The sequence below is a fragment of the Muscardinus avellanarius genome (assembly GCF_963383645.1).
Source record: "Muscardinus avellanarius genome assembly, chromosome: 10".
NCBI lineage: Eukaryota > Metazoa > Chordata > Mammalia > Rodentia > Gliridae > Muscardinus > Muscardinus avellanarius.
The window spans coordinates 6446762-6468654 of NC_137796.1; the positions used below are offsets into that span (position 1 = coordinate 6446762).

General features: G+C 50.7%; 1 protein-coding gene across 1 annotated transcript; it reads right to left on the minus strand.

Moving 5' to 3' along the window:
* Positions 1–6817: 6817 nt before the first annotated feature.
* ATMIN (ATM interactor) lies at positions 6818–20538 on the minus strand (the record flags this gene model as incomplete). Its single annotated transcript, XM_080702333.1, has 4 exons — positions 6818–8627; positions 9989–10188; positions 10873–10998; positions 20200–20538. 4 exons carry the CDS (start codon positions 20536–20538, stop codon positions 6818–6820), a joined length of 2475 nt encoding a protein of 824 aa, XP_080558459.1.
* Between the last annotated feature and the right edge of the window lie 1355 nt (positions 20539–21893).

Consider the following 21893-nt stretch of genomic DNA (forward strand, 5'->3'; position numbering starts at 1 on the left):
CACCGGATTGGGGTGCTGAGGCCTGTAGGGGCTACTGAGAGCCGGTGAGACAAGGAGGAGCCAGAGGGGCAGGAACCTCCCCTCCACCCCTAGCAGTGTGGGTCTAAAGAAATGCAGGGTATTTCTCCTCCCCTCAGTGTGTGTGTGTGTGTGTGTGTGTGTGTGTGTGTGTGTGTGTGTAGTTGGGGATGGAACCCAGGTCCTTGTGCATGTGAGGCAGATACTCTACCACTGTGCTACACCCCCAGCCACAGTGGAGTATCTTTTTTTGCAGTACTGGGGATGGAACCCAGGGGCATTCTACTCCCAGGGGCATTCTACCTCTGAGCTATACTCCCAGCCCTATTTTTTATTTTTTATTTTGAAACAGGGTCTCACTGAGTTGCAAGGGGCCTAAGTAGTAGCTGAGGCTGGCTGCAAACCGTGATCCTCCTGTCTCAGTCTCCCAAATGCTGGGATTACAAGTGTGCGCCCCCACGCCCGGCCTGGGATGTCATTTTTGAAGGACAATGGGAAGACTGTAATTAGAATGAGGCTTGGCTGTGCTTGGATAAGAACACAGACCTTTGGCTACTCTGGAAGACTCCCCTAGTTTTCTTTTTCTGTGGTCCTGGGGATGGCACCAGGGCCAGATCAGTCCTCTTGCTGGTGGCTGTCCCGCGTGCTGTGGGTTGCTGAGCCCTCCCTGGCCTGGATCCACTGGATGCTGGTAGCACGCCCAGTTGTAAGAACCCCAGAAAGATCCAGACATTGCCGAGTGACCCCGGGGCTCCCTCACCCCCGAGAAGAACCTCTGCTTCCGGAATCAGCAGTTCTGGGGCAGGGCCTTTGTGTACGGCTTCTCTTCTGGCCTCTACAGAGCAGGCAGGGCCTTGGCCAAGAGGGAGGGGAGGCGGCAGGCAGTCCCCTGCTTGTCCCCAAAGGCACAAGTGTCCCCGGAGCACTTTGGTTTTGCCCATGTCTCTAGAAAGCAACCACCTGCTTGTTTCTCTTGGAAAAGCGTCTAACAGTAGAGCCCACTGGGAGGAGGGCGGGCATCCCCCTTTCCCTCCTTCAAGAGAACGCATTATTGTCCTGGTAAGGTTTCCAAGATAATTCTAAGATGTTACATTAATATACGGGCGCTTAGTGCCGCGATGCAGAATTCTCTACTGTTTAAGCAGCAGTCTCTTTCCCACACTTACTGCTTGTGCTGAATGGGGGTTGAGTATGAAGAGGCAGCCAGTTCTGTGTGACATGCCTTTGTAATTACAGGCAGATCGGTTCCTCACACATGTATCTGAAAAGTGGCTGGGCTTTCTTTTCCCCCCTCTCATTTAGCTTAAACTACAAACCTTTCTCCCCATGTAGCTTTTAAAATGAAACTTCTTCGCTTATTAAAACTTGAGGACAGCGAACTTGAAAACATACCATAGTCTCAGTTTCAGCACCGAAGAAGGGTCGTGAGTATTCAGTGTCTCCAAATGCTCGAGAACTGTTGGTAATCTCACTTGTTTTAGTCTGCATGTGCTCTGAAGAAAGAGAGAATCTAACAGTGAACTTGGGACAGTACCACCATGGGTCCTGTTACTGTTCACAAATGTGTAATTTCCTTCTCTGTCTTGTTTGCTCAAATCCTCATGACCCGATTCCTCTAATTTAAATTTCAGGGAGACAGGATATCAGAGAGATGATACTTATCACTTTGGTACCTACTTAGTGAACTTCGTCCCCCTCCCCACCGCCACCTTGGTACTGGGAATTGAGCCCACAGGTGTTATACCTCTGATATTTTTAATAGTTATTATTAATTTTGTATTTTGGGACAGGGTCTCACTAAGTTGCTGAGGTAAGCCAAGAATCTGCGACCATTCTGAACCAGCCTCCTAAATACTGGGAGCACAGGTGTGAGCCACCATGCTTGGCTTAGCAAACTGTAAATTCAGAATTCTGGGAACAAGATTTGGCACAGTTTTCTTTTTCAGAATAGTGATTTAAATGGCTTTAAGCCAGTGTGCTGGCACATGCTTGTGATCCCAGTGCTTGAGAGGCTGAGACAGGATCATGGTTTGTGGCCAGCCTCAGCTACTTAGCAATTTAGTGAGACCTTGTTTCAAAATTAAGAATAAAAAGTTGGGCTAGGGGTGTAGCTCAGAGGTAGAATGCCCCTGGGTTCCATCCTCAGTGCCAATATAAATTTTATAAACGAATAAATGGCTTTAAAATATGCCACATTTTACTAAAAAAGGTACAAAAGAGAAATAATTGACACCAGCTTGTAAATCACTAACTAGACTCTCAAAGCAAAATGAAAATTACATGTATCTAAAATAAGACAATACAGAGCAAAAGATTTTTTTTTTCCAGTAGGAGGTATGGAACCCAGGGGCATTATACCTCTGAACTATACCCCCAACCCTATTTTTAATTCTTTATTTTGAAACAGGGTGTCACTAAGTAGCTGAGGCTGTCCTCGAACCGCGATCCTCCGGGATCAGCCTCCCAAGTACTGGGATTGCAAGCGTGCACCACCATACCCAGTTTGAAGAAAAGTCTTTTAAAGCATAATTTGCCAAAATTTGCCTGGGTTTCTCAAAACTTTCTTAATGTTGGGAGGCTTACTTTTTAACTAGGAGGAAATTAGAGAATTTTAACGGTTAAATGTCCATTGTAACAAGTTAACTTAGATGCACTGACTTCTGCTAAACTTTTATTACAGCGTGGACTCCACATTTTCTGAAGCCGCTAAATTTCTCTTTACAGCGCATAAAGAAGATAAAAGTAGGAGAGGGGTCAGTTTCAGAGTCAGCCCTAAGCAGCAGCATGTCGGGGATGCTCTCATAAAACCCAGTGCGTCTTCACCCGGGAAGGCAGTGGGCCACGAGAGCAGAGCGAGCAGAGTACACGCTACGAGCCAAGCAGCGGGCGAAGGCCAGCTCAGCGCGGGGGCGCGCCTTGACGCCGCGCACGCGCACGCGCACGCGCAGAGGGGCCCGCCTGGGGCCGCCGGAAGGCCTTGGTTTACCCTGCGTAATACTGTACGCTTGAGAATAAGGCACCATGGAAATATTTTCCCCAAATACTTTTTCATTTTTGGAAACATTTGGCTAGTTTTTTTTTTTTTTACTGATAAGCTAAAAAGCATATTACTTGTTTAATTTTTTGTTCTTTGTTGCAGCTCTGTGTCCTGCAACATTAACTTGCTTAAGAGTAATTGAGAGCAATTGTACCAAAAGTTAGTGGAGGGGCCATGGCACTGTTTCCCACGGGCCAGCCTAGGAAATGTGTGGAGTTGGAGTAAAGCTACAGATGTTTTTATTTTGCTATTAGTAAGGCAATATTAAAGTTGTAGTTTTTTTCCCGTTTGTTGAAAAACCTGAATGAATTTTGGTAATATAGTTCAAATGCTATGTAGACGATGCTGCTTTTCATTTAGAATTTGGGCTTTATTCCTTCCAAAAATGCTTGTTTTTACATGTAGCCCATGGTAGTTAATGTCTGAGAATGAACAGCGAGAAGTCTCTCCATTTGTTCTTTAGCCTGTGTCTCTGGATTTGTAAACGAATGCATCAGTATATCTGTTAATAAACAGTTCCAAACAACTGAAAGGATTCTTTGGATCTAAATACTGCAAGTCGGTGAAGTCACTTTCTTTGATCATAAGATTTTACTAACCAGCATCTTGCTGAGACTAGATTAAAATCCATGTCATTTAACAATTAGATGTGGATGGTCTGAAGAGGTCTGTATTACTGTATGCCGCCCTCTCCTAAGGTCAGATCAGTGACCTTTCAGCATACACACACACACACACACACACACACACACACACACTGCAGTGCAAGAAAAATAAAACTGCACAGTCTTTGATCTGAAGGCTTCATTCCGCCAGTTACAGAGTGCTTTCTCCCTCTCTGTCAGGGCCTTGAGAGAACCATCTCAGAAGCACTGATTGAAATATACCAGATAGACAGAAGTGTTCTTTACAGCCGGTATTAGCAGGTTTTGATGAACAGCTTCAGACAGAATTCCTGTGAACAAGGGAGAATTGAGGCCATACAGAATACACAGTCCCATCATTTGCTAGTGTCAAGAGAAGACACTTCACGGCTAGATTTAACCTGTTTTCTTCAGGTACAAAAGTCACTTCAAACTACTCAGCATCTTTCAGGTAAGTCTATAAAATTTTTTAATTTTTTTCTCTTTATCTGAAGAAATCAGATACACACTGATTGGCTTTTCTCCACATCAGTGACTGAGCAAAAAACTATAGCCCTGCTGCTTTAAAAGGCAGCCAGCCCATTAAAAGTGGTCACATGTCGTGAGTGCATGGAGTAGATTCATTGACTAAACATTTGCTTTGAATACATTGAAAAATAAGCCCTTAGGTGTGTAATATTTATCAACTTCAAGTAAAAACTGTGATAATAGCCTATCTTCATGAACAACGGTAAAACAATAATGAAAGCAATGGCTCAGTCATCATGTGACTTTCAGAAGATGATGAATTTTAAAAGGTTAAGGCAACAAAGTAAGTCACATCATGCATAGGTCAAATAATCCACACAAAAGTATAGAATTCTAGCTTCTCTTTAATCATTGAATTTCAGTTCTTACAAATAATCTGAGGACAATTCAGGTGACTAAGATTTTTTTTGGGGGGGGAACAGTTTTTGTACATGAAGAACAATCACATGCTCCATTTTTGTAAATAACTATTGGCTGGAATAACACACATTGTCACAAACAAAAAGTAAAGCCATAGATCACTGCGTTTATATTTACAAACAGCCACAAACAAACATGCATTTCTTCTTCACTAGGATGACTTAAATAGATATGTGAACATTAAGGCAATGACAACTCGAGAACGATGAAAATCTAAGTTAAGGCTTTCTGTTTGTTTCGGAACCCATACTCATAGGCAACGGTGACCGCAGCAGCCTTAACCTACTAGGTTTTAGTTCATCTGCCTGGATGCTATTAATCTATTAACAGTTCTTCTCTATCAGATGTATGGGGTAAGCATTAGCAACGCCATCAGTTTACTTTGATGAATCCTTAGTTCCCTCCTTAGGCTTCATTTCGGGGATTTAGCCTTTGGCCACCCGGAGCATTTTGGGGTGAACTTGGAGCCCTCACAGGCTGCACTGTCTTCCTGAAGAGTTGGGCAACAATGAAGAATTCTGGATCTGCGAAAGACAGAGACCCTCCAAAGCACACTCTGACCAGGCTCTTGTCTCAAAACCCAGAAAATGTTCTTGGCTATTTTTTTTTTTTATAGTTTTTCACCCTTGTTTTCCTTGAAGATTGGCATTAATCTTAAAAAAAAGAATGCCGAATACCGTACTTTAGGTGGGTCTGTTCTATAATTGCTAGCCTCAAGGCACAAATAATACATTTGCTAGACCAGTGTGTTCTTAGACCAGTGTGTTCAAGGAGAAGACGGGGGGCTGGGTGGGAGGCCAAGCAGCTCTGAAGCCCTTGTGATCTCCCTCTTGTCCTAGAGCTGAGGAGGGCTGAGGACTGAAAGCGGGGGCTGTCCCTGCCTTTTCCCTTTTTAATATTTAAAGGGACGGAACTCAGATGCGGCCTGTGGGTACACTAGGAGATACAGCTTGGGTAGCTTCATGGGGCTCGGTCACCGGGGACAAGGCATAACTGGAGTCTGGGACTTTTCCAGCACCCCACCCCTTCCTGGGAGGGGAGAGGACTGAAGGTGAAGTTGATCACCCAAGGCCAGTGATGTAACTAACCAAACCCATGTAAATAAGTGAGGCCTCCACAAACACCCCAAAGGACTGGGTTCCACGATCTCCTCTCCGGGAGAGCGGAATGTGTGGAGATTCCCGGAGGCAGCAGGCTGAGCCCGCACAGGAGCCGGGATCCCTCCACACACCTCGCCTGGTGCCTCTCTATCTGTATCCCCTGGGTTTTGTGAGTCGCTCTAGCAAATCAACTGAGCCCAAGGAGGAGTTCCTGGACACCCCAATTCACAGCAGGTTGGTCAGATCTCTGGCCTGGAAACCCACATTACGATCTGGTGAGAAGTGCTTGCTGATGTGTGGGGAGAGCGACCACACATCTGGGCACAGAAGTCTCGTGGATTGAGGGTGGGGTGAGAGCAAGGGAACTTTTTTTCCCGCAGGGCTCACCCCAGAATGAACTAACAAGCGCCCCGTGGCCTGGGTGCTTTGCTCAGAAGGCTCCCCGCGGACACCGAGCCTGCCGCTCTTCCTCTAGACAGTCCCTCCACAGCGACACACCTCTTGGGAGGCAAGGCTACACTCCTGTTGGCAGGGCAATACTCACAAGGGATGGGGAGGCAGGGCAGGGGCCGGGGAAGCGCTCCCCAAAGCTAACGACACAGCGTTTCCTGTGGCCTTCCAGTGAGGAGAGAGGAAGCAGAGGAGGCCACAGCGCTGGGGTCTCCAGACACAAGCATCTAAGACAGGTGGGCGCAATGGAAGCGAGTGTGTTACACACCGAGAAGCTGCTCCGCTCGCACCCTGCACCTAGTAAGCTCGGCTTCAGCTAAACGGCTGTATGGGTTTTACAGGTGTGAAGTACATTTCCTTTTTTAAATTAAAGACGGAGAAAAGACTAGCTGGACATAAAAGGGCAAACGTTGACAACACAAAAACAACCACTGGAGCAACATCTTACGCTTTATAATACACTCACATTTATACACAAACTGTGTTCACAAGTACAAAAGGCAAGGAACCGCCAGGACCTAAGCGACCGTGTCAGCAACCGCATTCCGCCGAGTCAGCTGCTGCCCCTGCGCTCCAGTGCCCAGCCTGGCAGGAGGGTGCACACCCCAACGCTTTCGCCTTCAGAAGCCGGAGACCGTGTGCAGCTCCGCACAGGTCTGGGTCTCCACGGAGCTGAACTGGGACTCCATCGTGTTCCAGGCCAAATCGGCCAGAAGAAAGTCGTCCACGGCCGTCTGAGTTTCGTTGCTGGTGAAGAACAGGCTCCCCAGGCTTTCGAGTCCTGAACTCATGGTCTGCGTCTCTGTGCTGTTCAGCTGAACCTTGCTCTCCAGAGCAGGGGGGGTTTTAGCAGCAGAGCCTCCTTCGGTTTGGGTTTCCGTGTCGGATGAATCGGTGCTCATGGAAAAGCTGGAGTGTTTGAGGATGCTGCCCAGAGGCAGAGGTGGGCTGCTGTCTAGAAAGAAGTTGAGGTCCGTCTGTGTCTGCGTGTCGAACATCTCGAGGCCCAGGAAGTGAGCGCTCGCCCTGCACCCGTAGGGCTGGGCCGACGTGTCCGCGAGCAGGAAGTCGGTTTGGGTCTCTATGTCCAGTGACTCCAAGACGGGCTCAGAGTGCATGGCGCCTAGTTCACTCTCTTCAGTTTGAGTCTGGATATTTGAGGCTGAAAAGAACTCTTCAATGTCAAAATCTATTCCTGGGTTCTGGGCCGGGCCAGATGGCAGCTGGGTATCAGGCCCGGGATTTGCGTCAGACAAAAGACTCCGGTTATCCAATGTCTGATCCGGCAGATTACTTGACAAGATGGTCTCTAAATCACTTAATAAATCCATCGTTTGGGTCTGATTATCTGTCATGTTCTGCGAAGGAAGTATACTACTCTGTGCACTGAAGTTTAACATGGGTGTGGATTTCCCGATGTCTTGATTTAGAGCCTTAGGGTCGTTCTGAGGTAGCAAACCATGAGTTACTGTCTCTGCTACTAAGCCACTGCTTATCATATTGTCTGTGGGCGTGCTGTATGACGGATGCATACTCTCAAAAATGTCTCCACACATTCCGGCCGGTTCCATCTGCACCCGGTCCCCCGCGGAGCTCGGCAGCCCACCGGTTTGGGTTTCTCTGGAGATCCCGCCTGGCTGGAAACAAGTGTGCAGGAGCGCGTCCGTCTGCGCGGCTGTGGACGAGGTGACCTTTGAGCTGGGCGGGAATGTCTGGGTGTGAACACTAATGGGAAGGGACACTTGAGAATCGAAGGACAGATCGGTCTGAGAGCACGAGGACACGGAGGAGTCAGGGCCGACCCAGGGCGCAGAGGGTGCCAGGTTCTGTGCAGCACCAGGCAAGTCTGTCTGCACAGTGATGGAGGAAACGCTGCTCCTCTGACCCGAGTCCCCGAGTTCTTGCGAGGGGTTGGACGGGCTTTTGCCCAAGTTCACCTGAACACCACTTCTAACTGGCTCAGCGACAGGAGTGAGAACCTTTGGAAGAGGTAAGCTGTCTTTGAGAGAGCAAGCCTCGGAGTCGAGGCCGAGGATCAGGGTTCCTACCGACAAGGGCACCAGGTGCACAGCCCCCATGGCCGAGCCCTGGTCCACGCCCAGCACCAGCGGCTGGCCCGAGGAGTCGGCCGCAGGCACGAGGACGGGCACGGGTGAGAGCTGCATGAGTGGCAGCCGCAGCAGGGCCACCCTGGGCTTCGGCAGGAGCAGCTTCTGTGGGCCCCTGGGGGGCACGGCGGCACCCTGCTTCCTGGCGCTAGTGCCGCGGGGGTCTTCCAACGTGGCCACCAGTTTTATCTGGGGAGTTTCTAGCTCCCGGGCCTCTGGCTGAGAGGTGGGTGGATCGCCCAGGGGCTCAGCGGTCTTATTAGCTGCCGGCTGCTGCTGCTGCAGGTAGTTTTCCATTTTCCTTTTTTTACCAGGTGGATCCCTGAAAACAACCCCAAAGCATAAAAAAGAATAATTTTAAAATGCAGCTTTTGAGCTCTACAGTCCCAGCTACTTGAGAGGCTGAGGCTGGAGGATCATAAGTATACCGCCAGCCTGAGCACAGCCAGGCCCTGTCTCAAAAAAAAAAAAAAAAAAAAAAAGCCGGGCGTGGTGGCGCACGCTTGTAATCCCCGCGCTTGGGAGGCGGAGATAGGAGGCTCGCGCTGGTTCGGAGCCAACCTCGCTGGCTTAAGAGACTCTGTTTCCACATAAAAATGTTAAAAAATAGGTCTGGGAGTGTAGCCCGTGGGAGTGTATACCGGAGGTAGAAGGGCTTCCAGGAACCCCAGTACCACCAAAAAAAAAAAAAAAAAAAAAAAAAAAAAAGACGCCGGGCGTGGTGGCGCACGCTTGTAATCCCTGCGCTTGGGAGGCGGAGACAGGAGGATCGCACAGGTTCGAAGCCAGCTTTGCTGGCTTAAGAGATCCTGTTTCCAAATAAAATATAAAAAATAGGTTTGGGAGTGTAGCCTGGAGGTAGAAGGGTTTCCAGGAACCCCAGTACTACCAAATAAATAAATAAATAAATAAATAAATGACTGGCAATGTAGGTCAGTGGTGGAGCGCTTGCCTAGCATGCACGGAGTCCTAGGTTCAAGTCCCAGTGCTGCCAAGAAAATAAATTAAAAAAAAAAAAAAAAGCTTTCTGTGACCAGGACTTACACTGTGTCTTCACTTAGAAATGCTAGACTCAAAGCCGGGCATGGTGGTGCACGCTTGTAATCCCTGCACTTGGGAGGCTGAGACAGGAGGATCGCACAGGTTTGAAACCAGCCTCAGCTACTTTGTGAGGCTCTCAGCAATTTAGTGAGACCCTGTTTCCAAATAAAATATAAAACAGGTCTGGGAGTATAGCCCGGAAGTAGAAAAGCCCCAGGGTTCCACCCCCAGTACCACACACACACACACACACACACACACACACACACACACACACACAGAAATGCTAGACTCCACCCAACAAAGCTAAAACCTCTTCTTGCAACACTGAGAACTGACAGAAGGAGGACGCATACTATTTCTTATTTCTTTTAAGGCTGTAAGTACTAGAATTCAACTTAGACGTCTAGGTATAAGGAGCTAAACCATTTCCATATAATGCAAGTTTTATGATTCCTAAGGCAGGAAGCTATTATCGCAAACACAAACTGGATCTTTAAATGAAGTGCAGATTCATAATAAGCCTGACTGGCCAGCAACCTGCGATCCCTCCCCTAGGAGGTGCTGGGAGGGAGCGGGCCGCGTCCGGGGCAAGGCCGCCCGGTGTCCCTGTTCCCGGTGCCCGGCCGGCCCGGCGCTCACCTGTGCTCGGCGGGGATCTCGTGGCCGGTGCGGTAGCTGTGGGACTGCAGCGCGGTCCTGCTGGCGTAGGGGCAGCCGCACGTGCACTGGAAGGTCTTGCCGCAGTCCTCCGCGTGCCGCTTCAGGTCCCACTCGGTGCCGTACGAGTTGCCGCACTTGCCGCACTTGAACTTCTTCTCGGCGTGCATCTTCATGAAGTGCTAGAGGGGCGCGGGAGGGGCGTGAGAAGCGCCGCTCCGGGCATGGGAGGGACGCCGCAGCCCAAGGGAAAGCCGCTTCCCAGGCAGGGGGCCAGCGGCCCAACCCAAAGACCAAGAGCAGGCGCCATAGGCCTCTTCTTGGGGCTTTGGCTTCCTGCAAAATTAAACGCGTTCTGGAGCCGATCCACGGCGCCCAGCATTTGGACCTCGGGGCGGGACGTGTCTGTGTGGCGCCCGGCCTGGGACACCGCCCAGCAGACCCCAGGAGACATTTCAGAGGCGGTTTCTTCCAGCCCTCAATTCCCCTTCCCCAGGGCTCGGCCCTGTCTCCCGTGGGGTGGGGACCGCAGCGCCAACGCCGCCTTTCCGGGGTCTGCGGTCCTTCCTTCCTGGGCTATGGGTGGCTTGGTGTCTTTGCCCTCCGCGTGGGGGCACGGCCACCCGCAGATCTGCAAGCGTCAAGCGCAGCTCCTCCTCCAGCCACCAGTGGACTCTCCCTCCAGGATGAGCCTCACTCCACCCGCGACATCACACCCAGCTTAGGGCCACCCCAGGCAGCACCCAGCATCTGTCAAAAGGGCTCACGAGATTCTCTGGCGCCCCTGGCTGAGTAATTAGAAGGCACACTCAGTTACACCATCTGTATCTCATCCTCAGAGAACTAGATTAAGAAATGTAAAATACCTGTTTTACGAGAGAAAACTGAGAAAACGGTCTGTCGGGGCCTCTGGGGCAGCCTTCAATTGGACAACAGTAGAATTTTGGGATGGTTTTCAAATCTTTTCTTACTGTTGGGTTTACTATGCCATCCTGCGAAAGGAAAATAAGTGTTTTCAGAAACGCCAATAGAACAGGTGGGCGGTAGAAATAAGGAGAAACAAAATGCACATGGGGCTCTTTCAGGATCCCAAAGAGGCTCTAAATCAGGACTGTGGTGGTGGCTGGACAAGTCTGTAAATCTGCTAAACACGAAATCGCCCACTTAAAATGGGTATAGTTTATGGTATGCAATTTTTCTGTAGTATTGGAGATGGAACCTGGGGGCATTCTACCGTCTAAATGACACCCCCCCCCCAGCCCTATTTTATTTTTATTTTGAAACAAGGTCTTGCTAGGCTGATGAAAGCCTCCCTTCTTGCTGAGGCTGTCCTCAAACCTGCAATCCTCCTGTTTCTGCCTCCCATGTACTAGGATTGTGTACTGGTATTGGGAAGAGAGTTTAAAAAGTATTAATGTATCAATCCTGGGAAAGATGTCCAACCTTGAAACATATCTTCTTTACTAAGAAAGCCAGGGTTAGCCAACATGTCCTTGCATTCCTAAGAACAATTTGACACAGTTTGGGGGAGAAGACGAAATGTAAAAGCCTGTGTTTGAAGACAGAGATGCCTCCCCCTCCGGCCATAAATCTGGGCCTGTGTTTGAAGATAGAGATGTTTCCCCCTTTTAGGCCATAAACCCAGCTGGAGAGATAACAGAAGCAGAGCAGGGGCTGGCGATAAGGTGTAACATGATCTCCAAAAATCAAAGGGACCTGCTGGACTTAAACAGGATAAAAACTCAGTAAACTGGAGTTCTTTGACATTTTCATTCGAATTGCCCCCCTGTGCCTTGCTCCGGCACAGGGCTGTAACTATCTCTATATTTCTATCTTTTTAATAAACTTCTTTAAATCTGCAGCAGCTGTCCAAGCGATGAATTCTTATTCTTAGCTTAGGACAAGAATCCACGGTTTTTCTGTTTGTCTCTGTGTGTCTGGTGGTGGTGGGGGATTATTTCACACCACACACCTCCCCCCCCCCAACCTATCCCCTGCAACATATTGTAGGTGTGTGCCACCAAGCTCAGCTTATGCTATATAAACTGTTGAGTTTTTTCAAAAGACCCATGAAAACTATGGTTTCTAGAAAAGCTTTACTCCTCTCTATTCCATTAAAACTCCTTCTAAACTTAAAACTCTGCCTGGCGGTCAGCTTCGGTTAGTGAGTAGAATCACTCCCAGTGGCCAAGGCTCAAGTTTGGGTCCTGCCTCTCAGCTGAGCCCCTGGGGGTTCTTTGGCTCGGAACGCACCCTGCTCCTGCTCCTCGTGGCACCGGGACCTCTGCTCATCACACTGTCTCAGGCAGCTGAGGCTGGTGGACACGACTGGAACGCGGACACTCTTCTGCCTTTACGCTTTATCATTACGATGCCTAGTATTAGGAGCTCTCACCCAGCCTCAGGCTCTGTCCTGAGATCTTCCTGCTACCCACACAATCCTAATAACCTCTCGCTAAGGAGGCAATTGACTTTTTAATCATTTTGTTTTAAGAGATGGGGCTGGGTGTGGTGACAAAAGCACATGTAATTCCAGCTCTTGGGAAGGCTGACGGAAGAGGAATGTAAGTTGGAGGGCAGCCTGGGCAACGCAAGACTCTTTCTGAATATTTAAAAGGAAAAAAAAAAAAGGAATTCAGCTCAGTGGTAGAGTACCTGTAGGCTCAAGTCTCAGTACCAAAAAAAAAAAAACCCAAAAATAAACAAAACAAAACAAACAAACAAACAACCACAAGAAACTAAAAACACACACAAACAAACAAACCCCAAACGGAGACTATCTTGCCATGTCGCCCAGGCTGGCCCTGAACTCGGGGACCCTCTTGCCTCCTCCTGCTGAGTAGCTGGGTCTACATGCGCACCACCCCAAACCCTACTGCAAACAGCTTTTTTATCTGGGTGCTTAAAAATGATTGGTGAGCCAGGTGTGGGAGTGCACACCTGGAATCCCAGTTCCTGGGAACCTGAGACAGAACTGCAGGTTCAAGGATAGCCTCGGTGACTTGGTGAGACCGTGTTTCAAAATAAAAAAATAATAGCAAGAAGGGTTGGGGGTGGAGCTCGAAGGTAGAACGCCCCTGGGTTTCAGTCTCGAGTACCAGTGATGATGATGACGACGATGGTGTTTATGATGATGATCTGCTGAGCTACTTTAGCTTGAGGTGCTTCGATGCTGCTGCCCACACACCTAAGGCCTGAGGCTACCGGAGTGCGATTCCAGCCTGGCCCCTCCCGGCTGGCCCTAGGGAGGCTGCGGAGTCATGCCTCTCTCCTCCTGGGTCACCAGAGAAACAGGTGCGCTCAGGCCCCACCGCCGCCGCTGCCTCACAGAGAAGCTCTATTCCTCCTGCCTCTATGGAGAACAGGCCAAGGCGCCGCCGCCTCCTGCACCTCAGTGGGACCTGGGGAAGTGAGATGCTGCGGCAAGCCCTCGCCCGGGTCTCCCCTAGACCCTGAGTCTCAAGGGAACAAACTGGCCTTGCCGAGTCTGTCCGCTCATCTGGAGGGAAGGAGCTGGTCTTGTTTTATCTTAAACTCCCTGTGTATCTCTCATTAATATCAAATTCGGCAAGGCATCCCTTGGGTTTTCTTTTCTTTGTGGTACTGGGGACGGAACCCAGGGAGGGGCTTTCTACCTCCGGGCTATACTCCCAGACCTATTTTCTATTTTATTTGGAAACAGGGTCTCACTAAGTTGCTGAGAGCCTCACTCAGTAGCTGAGGCTGGCTTCGAACCCGTGTGATCCTCCTGTCTCTGCCTCCCAAGTGCGGGGATGCCAAGCGTGCGCCACCACCCCTGCTGTCCCCCAGGTTTTCAACGCTGGCCCGTCCTGTACAATCCTACCCTACTACGCTGTCTAGGTAACCACATTCATGTGGATATTTAAGCGGCCTCCCCCAAATTCCCATCTTCTAATGTCACTGGAAATGTGACGTTCCAGAAAAAGGATCACTGTCCTTTTGACAGTGAGGACAGCTCTGTCTAACAACAGAGGGCACGTCTCGGCCAGCCCAAGCTCTTCGCCAGGCCTCGAGCCGCCATTACAACTGACCCTTTTCTGTTTCCTCCTCTCTCCTTCACAGCACTGGGTGGACCCGGGGCCTGCGCGCCACCCCGGCCACTGCCGCCCCTTCGCTTCTTTGCACACGCTGTCCTGCTCCGCCCGGCGCTCCTCCACTTCCAGCCTACCATCTGTTCACTCTTGGAGGAGGCTGCCTCTTTGAAGGTCCCTGGAGCCCCACACCCCCGCTCCCTTCAGACAGAGTACGGTGGGGAGGCAGCTGGAGCGTGCGCTGCTGCTTGTGGTGTGACCCCGGCCACGCAGCTGTCCTCTCTGGTCCATCCCTCCCTCCCTCCTTTCTTCCCTATTAAAGCGGGGTGATCTGCTCCCATTTTATTTTGAAACGGGGTCTTGCTATGTTGCTCGTTCTACCTGTGCTCTTCCTGTCTGGGATTCCAGGGTGCGTGACCACACCTGGCTCAGGCACTCGTTTCTAAAACAGCTTTTCTCGCTCTCGGCATTACTTGCAGCTTCGGTGTGTGGCCAGGCCCAGGTCACATGCTGACCGCTGCCTTGTCCCTGGTTCTGCTCGCCTCCCCAGAGCTCAGGGCCGGTTCTTTCTCAGAATTCCAACACAGCACTTGAGTACCTTAAATACGCTCATTTTCTTTCATAGTTTCTGTCTCCGAGGCTAAATTTCTGATGGGCAGAAACTACTTAATACGCCGCCTGGTATTTTCTACTTAAAGAAGGAACTAAGTGCCAAGTGGAGCGCAGTGCAGGGTGGTTCCCAACCGTGGCGGCCACAGGAATCACGGAAGACACTTAGCAGGACTCCCACAGCGGACCCGAGCCAGGTATGCAGTCATAACCGGTCTTGAGTGCGCTGAGGGACCCGTGTTTGTTTTTAAAATCTTCCCAGATGACCCCAGTGCACACCCAGTACACGGTCTACTGGCGCAGTTGGTAGACCTGTGGGTTCTAGAGCTGGAGACTAGAGTTTGAATCCTCTACCTCGCTACTCTGCTAACCGGGACTGTGGGCAAATGAAGCTGTCTTGGTTTCCTCATCGGTGAAATGGGCCCATTTTAGGGCTGTGGGGATTGAGTGAGTATGTGTAAAGACTTAGAACAGTGCTCACCATATAATAAACAAGGTCAGCTCCTGGTTTTTGGCTGTGCAGGCTTTCATTTCTTTTGCCAACTTAATGCCAGTAAACGAACTGAAGCTGGTACTTTAAATATACACCACGTAGAATGTTCCCGGGTTCGATTCCCAGGACCTCCCCCGCCAAAAAGAGTCAAATTGAACGTTAATAAGCCTCTTGCTGCTGTTTTATGGGCTCAGAGCACGCACCTGACACGGCACACTGCTGCTTTCGGGCGCCAGCACCTCAGTTCCGCTACTCAAGCAGCCCGCCCTGACTCTGGGGTCCGTTCTGGCCCCGAGGCAAGTAAACCCTGGGGACGCTCAGGAGATGAGCGAAGGCGGTGGCTCCACAGAACACGCACCGCAGCGAGGGGGCAGCGCTTGCTTCCAGATCCTGTACGCACCCACGGGGGGGACCTTCCCGGACTTTGGTGCTGTGCCTTTGTGTGCGTAACTAAGGAATAAAAGTCTGCAGGAGATACTTTATGTAGAAACATCTTACGGGAGAGAATTTCAAAAGCCACTTATGAAAGGAACCAATCCAAAACCAGATAGAAAAAAAAATAAACGTACGCAAGGAGGAGGGACGGGAGGGACGCAGCTGTAGACGGGAAAGGAAAGGATTATGAGGACCGTAGCAAAAACTGTCTAGCACTAACCCCTTTCAAGGAAGCACCTGAGAAGGAAACCAGCTCGCTGCATCTTATTCTAAAGAGAAAACCAGGAGCCTCGACAATGTGGTCTAAGGAGCAACTTGGAACTTTTCCTTTTCTTTTTAAAAGATTTTCTTTTTCCTGGCAAATCCCTGGACTGAATATAACAAAATTCTCTAAGCCATGTTTTAAAAAATGTAACTGTCGCTTGATTAGAGGGTCCGTGACCTCAGCCCCCTTCTCTGCGTTCAGGCCCAAGGAGCAGCAGTCCAGGCCTGCTTCTTACTCCCGCTCTTGAAGTGAGCCTTCATTCCAAATCGGCTCAGCTCCCGCTTCCTGTATGGACGCCAGTGCAGGTGAGGCTGGCCTAGGACATCTGTCCTTACAGGACACAGAATACAGACTTAGGAGCGCACGAACCCCCAACGCAGCACGCACTCTGCAGCTTACAACTCAATTCTCCCGGTGTTACCCATAATTCTTCAGAAGTGTTTGTTAATCACATACATTAAGATTTGGCTGCGGGTAGGGGGGGGGCATCTTATGAAAAAGATCTGAATAAAATAGGAACCGAGCAGCAACTCACAGAGAAGGGAACAGGGGATTATCACAGCCCGGAGAATATAAAAACAAGGAAGGAAACTAGAATTGTGCAGTAGCTGTCACCAACACGATGAAAATTTCTAGTGCATATAAAAGTCAGCGATCAGAGACACTCAGGCCAGAAGTGGGGGTATACACCTGACTGCGCACACTCCCCACGCCGCAGGGAGCTTCCCAGGCAACGGGACCCCGTGGTCCTCTCAGCCCCTCCCCTCCCTTCTGGCCAGCATCCAGGCAGGAGGCCAGATCTACCACCCTGGCACTACTGTTCACGCCTGACTATTCTGTCACACATTGAAGAAAATGGAGCCCTCCCACAAAGACAGGGGCCCGGGGCCTGCTGGCACAGGCTGGGCAGGCAGACGCCAGGCCGCACACGCCAGCTGGAGGCCAGCCTCAGCAACTTAGTGAGAAATAAGTAAATGGGCCGGGATGTAGCTCAGTGCTTGTCTGACCTGTGTGAGGCCCTGGATTCAACACCCAGGACTGCAACAAAAATAGAAGGAAGCCAACAAAAAAAGGCAAAAGATGGGAAAGTGAGCTGCGTGACCAGGGGCAGAAGTCAGTGAGGTTCCTAAAATGCCTACTAAAAAGCTTGTCCCTGCTGGGCGTGTTGGCGCAAGCTTGTAATCCCCACGCTTGGGAGGCAGAGACAGGAGGATCGCTCAGGTTCGAAGCCAGCGGTGCTGGCTTGAGACCCTGTTTCTAAAAATAAAAAATAGGTCTGGGAGTGTAGCCTGGAGGTAGAAGGGCTTCCAGAAACCCCAGTACCACCAAAAAAAAAAAAAAAAAAAAAAAAAAAAAGCTTGTCCCAAGGCCGGGCGTGGTGGCGCCGCTTGTAATTCCAGCATTCGGGAGGCTGAGACTGGAGGATCGCGGTTCGAGGACAGCCTCAGCTACTTAGTGAGGCCCTCTGCAACTCAGTGAGACCCGGTTTCAAAATAAAGAATAAAAAATTAGGGCAGGGGGTATAGCTCGGAGGTCGAATACCCCTGGGTTCCATCCCCAGACCCGTTAAAAAAAAAAAAAAAAAAAAAAAAGCTTGTCCCAAGCTAGGCATGCCTGTAATCTGTAATCCCAGTACTTGGGAGGCTGAGACAGGAGTGATCAAAGGTTCAAGGCCAGCCTCAGCAACCCAGTGAGATTCACCATAACCTAGTGAGATGCTGTTTCAGAATAAAAAAATGAAATAGAATAGGGCTGGAGGGTGTGGCTCAGAGGTAGAATGGCCTTGAGTTCAACCCCTAGTACCGAAAAATGTCCCAGTGGCCCAGGCCGGACTCTCGAAGAGTCTACTTTTCTGTCGCTCAGCATTTTCAGCTAAAAAGGGATCTCAAGCCCACTGTGCAGCCTTCCTTCAAATAAGGGACAGCTGAAGAACGAGTGACCACGACGGAGAAAATGCTTAGCACAGGCTCTAGGCCAGGGAGGGCATGGGGGCTCTGAACTGCTAAGGCTCAAATAAAGATCTTGATGGAGGATACACGAAGCGGATAGGTAGAGAGCAGACAGGAACAGAGCGGAAGAGTCAAATACGACTTTAAGAACCTGTAGCTAAAGCGCCTCAACCTTGACTCCCTACACCAGTTCTCTTTCCCGGGCCTGCCTCTCCCAAATTTCTGGGAAATCTGTAGATCCTAGAGTTAAATGAAAGAAACCATAATTGCCCAGTGCTTTGTGAACAAGACAGATACACTGGCTTGAGAAACCTGTAATTTAGGACAATCTCCACGTATCTGTTAATCAGATAATAAAGACTTTGATCAGCATGAGGACCCTAAGGATGACCAGACCACCAGAAACCGCCTGAGGACTATAGGACGGAGGTCATCCTCCCTAAAGCTGACCAGATCACTAAAAAACACCTCAGGACTACCTCCTCTAGCTTACCCCTTATGAAAAGAGCCCTGCACTCCCCAAATGTCTCTCTTCCTCTTGAGATCGCCCACATTCTCCCTTGAATGTGCATTTCCTACTTTTCAAGATAAACTTCCATGTCCCAGGCACGTGCTGAAATCCTTTCCTATCACATTTGCCAAGCACTACCGATCCTGAGTTGAGGAATGGACCCATCACCCCCAACAATTTCACTGTCAAAATTTGTTTGGGCTCAAACATTTGTATTCTCCTCAGGCCTATTTATACTTTGGCCTCTTGTGGATTCCTGAACTTTAGATATTTTATTTTATTTATTATTATTATTATTATTATTTTGTGGTACTGGGGTTCCTGGAAGCCCTTCTACCTCTGGGCTACACTCCCAGACCCATTTTTACATTTTTTAAATTTGGAAACAGGGTCTCCTAAGCCAGCGCGCGTGGCTGGCTTTGAACCTGCTCGATCCTCCTGTCTCTGCCTCCCAAGCGCGGGGATTACAAGCGTGGGCCACCATGCCTGGCTGAACTTTAGATATTTTAAACACATCGCCAGAAATAAACCTATTGTATACTCTCAAACTAGTCCTGAAGTATTATCTTTAGGCTTAACAACAACAACAAAATCTCTCTGACACAGAGCTCCCAACAGCAATCCCAGAGAAAAGAACATTTTAAGTTGCTAAGAAATGCTGCTGGCTAGAGTGACTCCAGCAACAGGAGGGAGGGACCTGGGCGGACTGGCAGCCTTATTTTGTGCTCAGAGACATACTGTCTGCAGTATCTGCTGATTAGCCAGGGGACAATACTGAAGGTGAGTCATGGCTGTATTCGGAGTTAAGGCAGTAGTCTGTAGAATCCCTACACGTATACATAGTTCCATCTACCAACTTATGGCATGGTTAAGAAAAGGTTAAAATTTAGTATGAACAGCATATGAAAGACCATTCCCAGAGTTCTGCTTGTCAAAACCCAATGCTCATCTGCAGCTGGATACGGCCTCGCCTGGGTGGTCCTCCTCCACCTATCCCCCTGCGCAGACATTTCCTGACTAGTCTTTGCTTGGGAACACTGTCTAGCTTCCCCTCAGCTGGTGTAACGGCAGATCCCCTGCTCTGGCACTTAAGTCTTTCTGTCCTGCCACAGATTTCAAACTCAAAAGCCCCGCTGGTCAGTTACCAGAAGCTCCATTCCAAAGAGGTTTCCCAGGAGGATTTACCTGAAGCTGACAGCCCATGCAACTCTCTAGGTAACCGAGTCCAATCAGACCAATCAGGCCATGGAAAACTACATAGACACAAACCTGCGTTCCAATTTACACTTTCCATTTAAGTCGCCGCCGGCCTGGAGACTACCAGGTGGCCTGCCGTAATGACAGAGAGATTATGACCTAATAGGCCTGGGGTGGGGCTGCACATCAGGACTTTTAATAGCTTTCTAGAGTGCTCCGAGGTGGATCATCACGTTCCCTTTGGCAAAATGACGTGCAGGGCTTGCTAAGACCTCTGTCCTGTGGTGCGGAGCCCCTGGCGGAGCCCAGACCTATGGGCGCAGTCCCCCTCGGGTCTCATTCTCCAGCCGAGCTGATGATCTTGGCCACACAGTGAAACTTGTCACGGTAGGTGCACGGAGCCAGACCTGCGGCTGCTCTGCAACCGCCGGACGGGAAGGACCGGCTGGGCACCGTGGGTGGGGCGGGAGGCAGGCACGCCGGCGGGCCCCCGGTTTGATCCCCGCACCGCCCAGGTGGCATCACCTTTTCCCATCAGTGTTTCGGGGATGCCGCGCACCTCGCGGAGGCGCCGGGCGGGCCGGGCCGGGCACCGGGCCAGGGCTTCGCGACCCCGGCCGGCGCCGCCACCCCGGGGCGCGCACCCCGAGGCCGCTTTGTGAGGCGGGCCGGCCGCGCTCACCTGCAGGCGGTGGCTCTTGACCAGGTGCATGTTGAGCGCGGGGCTGTTGGGCAGGATCTTGCCGCAGCCGCGCACGGTGCACGGGATGTTGGTCCGCACGGCCCGGGACAGCTCGCTCACCGACGGCTGGATCAGCTCCCTGGCGGGCGGCGCGGGGGCCGCGGGCTGCTGTCGCGCCGCGGCGGGTCGCGGCCGGCTGCCCTTCAGCCGGGGTCCCGGGGCGCCCCAGGGGCCCGAGGCGGCGGCGGCGGCTCCCTGGGCGGCCGCCGGGACGGCGGGGGCGACCGCCCCCAGAGCCGCGGGCCCCGCCGCCGCCGCCGCCGCCTCCGAGGCTGCCATGGCTCCCGCACGGCCGCCGGCCCGGCTCGCTGGCCCCGCCCCCGACGCGGCCACTTCCGGCAGGGGGCGGGGCCTCCGGGCTCATTAGCATCCGGCGGGCGGAGCGCCCCCTGCCGGCCGCCGAAAGCACGCCTCCCAGGAGGCCGGCGCCAGGTGAGGCTGCAAAACCAAAGCTCGCGGAGAGAAGGTAAAATTGGGTCCCGCAGCTCTGTCCCCTGCATTCATTCTTCACTTTGCTAGGACCTTGACCTCAGGCTGCAGTTGGATGGAAGAAAAAGCCACGCGTCAGGCGCTCTAACTCCCAAAGATCACACACAACCCAGCGGCCAATGACACGAGAGACAATAACCCTAATTCCCACTGTGGAACATTGAGGGTACCCTTTACCAGGCTCTGGGGGAAACGCTTTCCATTCAGTATCTCATTTTGTCCTCAAAACAGTGGTATTGGGTATGCACAGTTAGTCTTCCTTCGTTGTGCAGAGAAATAAATTTAGGCTTAGAAAAATTTAAGTGACTCTCCCTAGGTCACGCTAGGAATGAAAAGGATTGTTACAATCGACAGTTCATCCTTTTAGGGAGTCTGTATTTACTTCTGTCGCGTGTGTGTGTTCGTGTGTCACTGGGGTCTAATTAATTTTTTGGGGGGATCTGGGAATGGAACCCAGGGGCATTTGACCTCTGAGCCACACACCCTGCCCTATTTTTTATTCTTTATTTTGAAACAGGGTCTCACTTAAGTTTTAGAGGGCCTCACTAAGAAGTTGAGGCTGTCCGCGAACAGATCCTCCAGTCTCAGCCTCCCGGATGCTGGGATTATAATCGCAAGCCACCACGCCCAAGTAAGTTTTTAAGGGCCTCAGTGAATTGCTGAGGCTAGCCTCAAACCTGCATCCTTATGTCTCAGCCTGCCAAGTATGGGGATTAGACACACACCATCACTCCTGGCCAGTCAGTTCAATTGGTTGCAGAGGCCCTTGGTTCTGCATTCACTGTTGTACCTATTCCCAAGTTGCACACGTGCGTGTGTGCGTGTGTCTGGAGATTGAACTCAGAGGCATTCTACCTCTGAGCTAAACTCCCAGCCTTGTTTTATTCTTTATTTTGAAACAGGGTCTAAGTTGTTGAGGGCCTCACCAAGGGGTGACAGTCAAGTACAGAAGTACACTGGTGAGTCCTCAGTCCTCATGTTCTTGGGCAGGAGCCTGTCTGAGAAGGCTGCAGGCTGCAGCCTGAAGTGGTACCACTGTAGGCAGAGAACATGACTAGTGTCTTGTTCAGATTCCAGATACACATTCCTATCAAGCACTAGGGAGAGCTGTGAGCCGGTGGGAAACCATCCCAGGAAAACGCAGG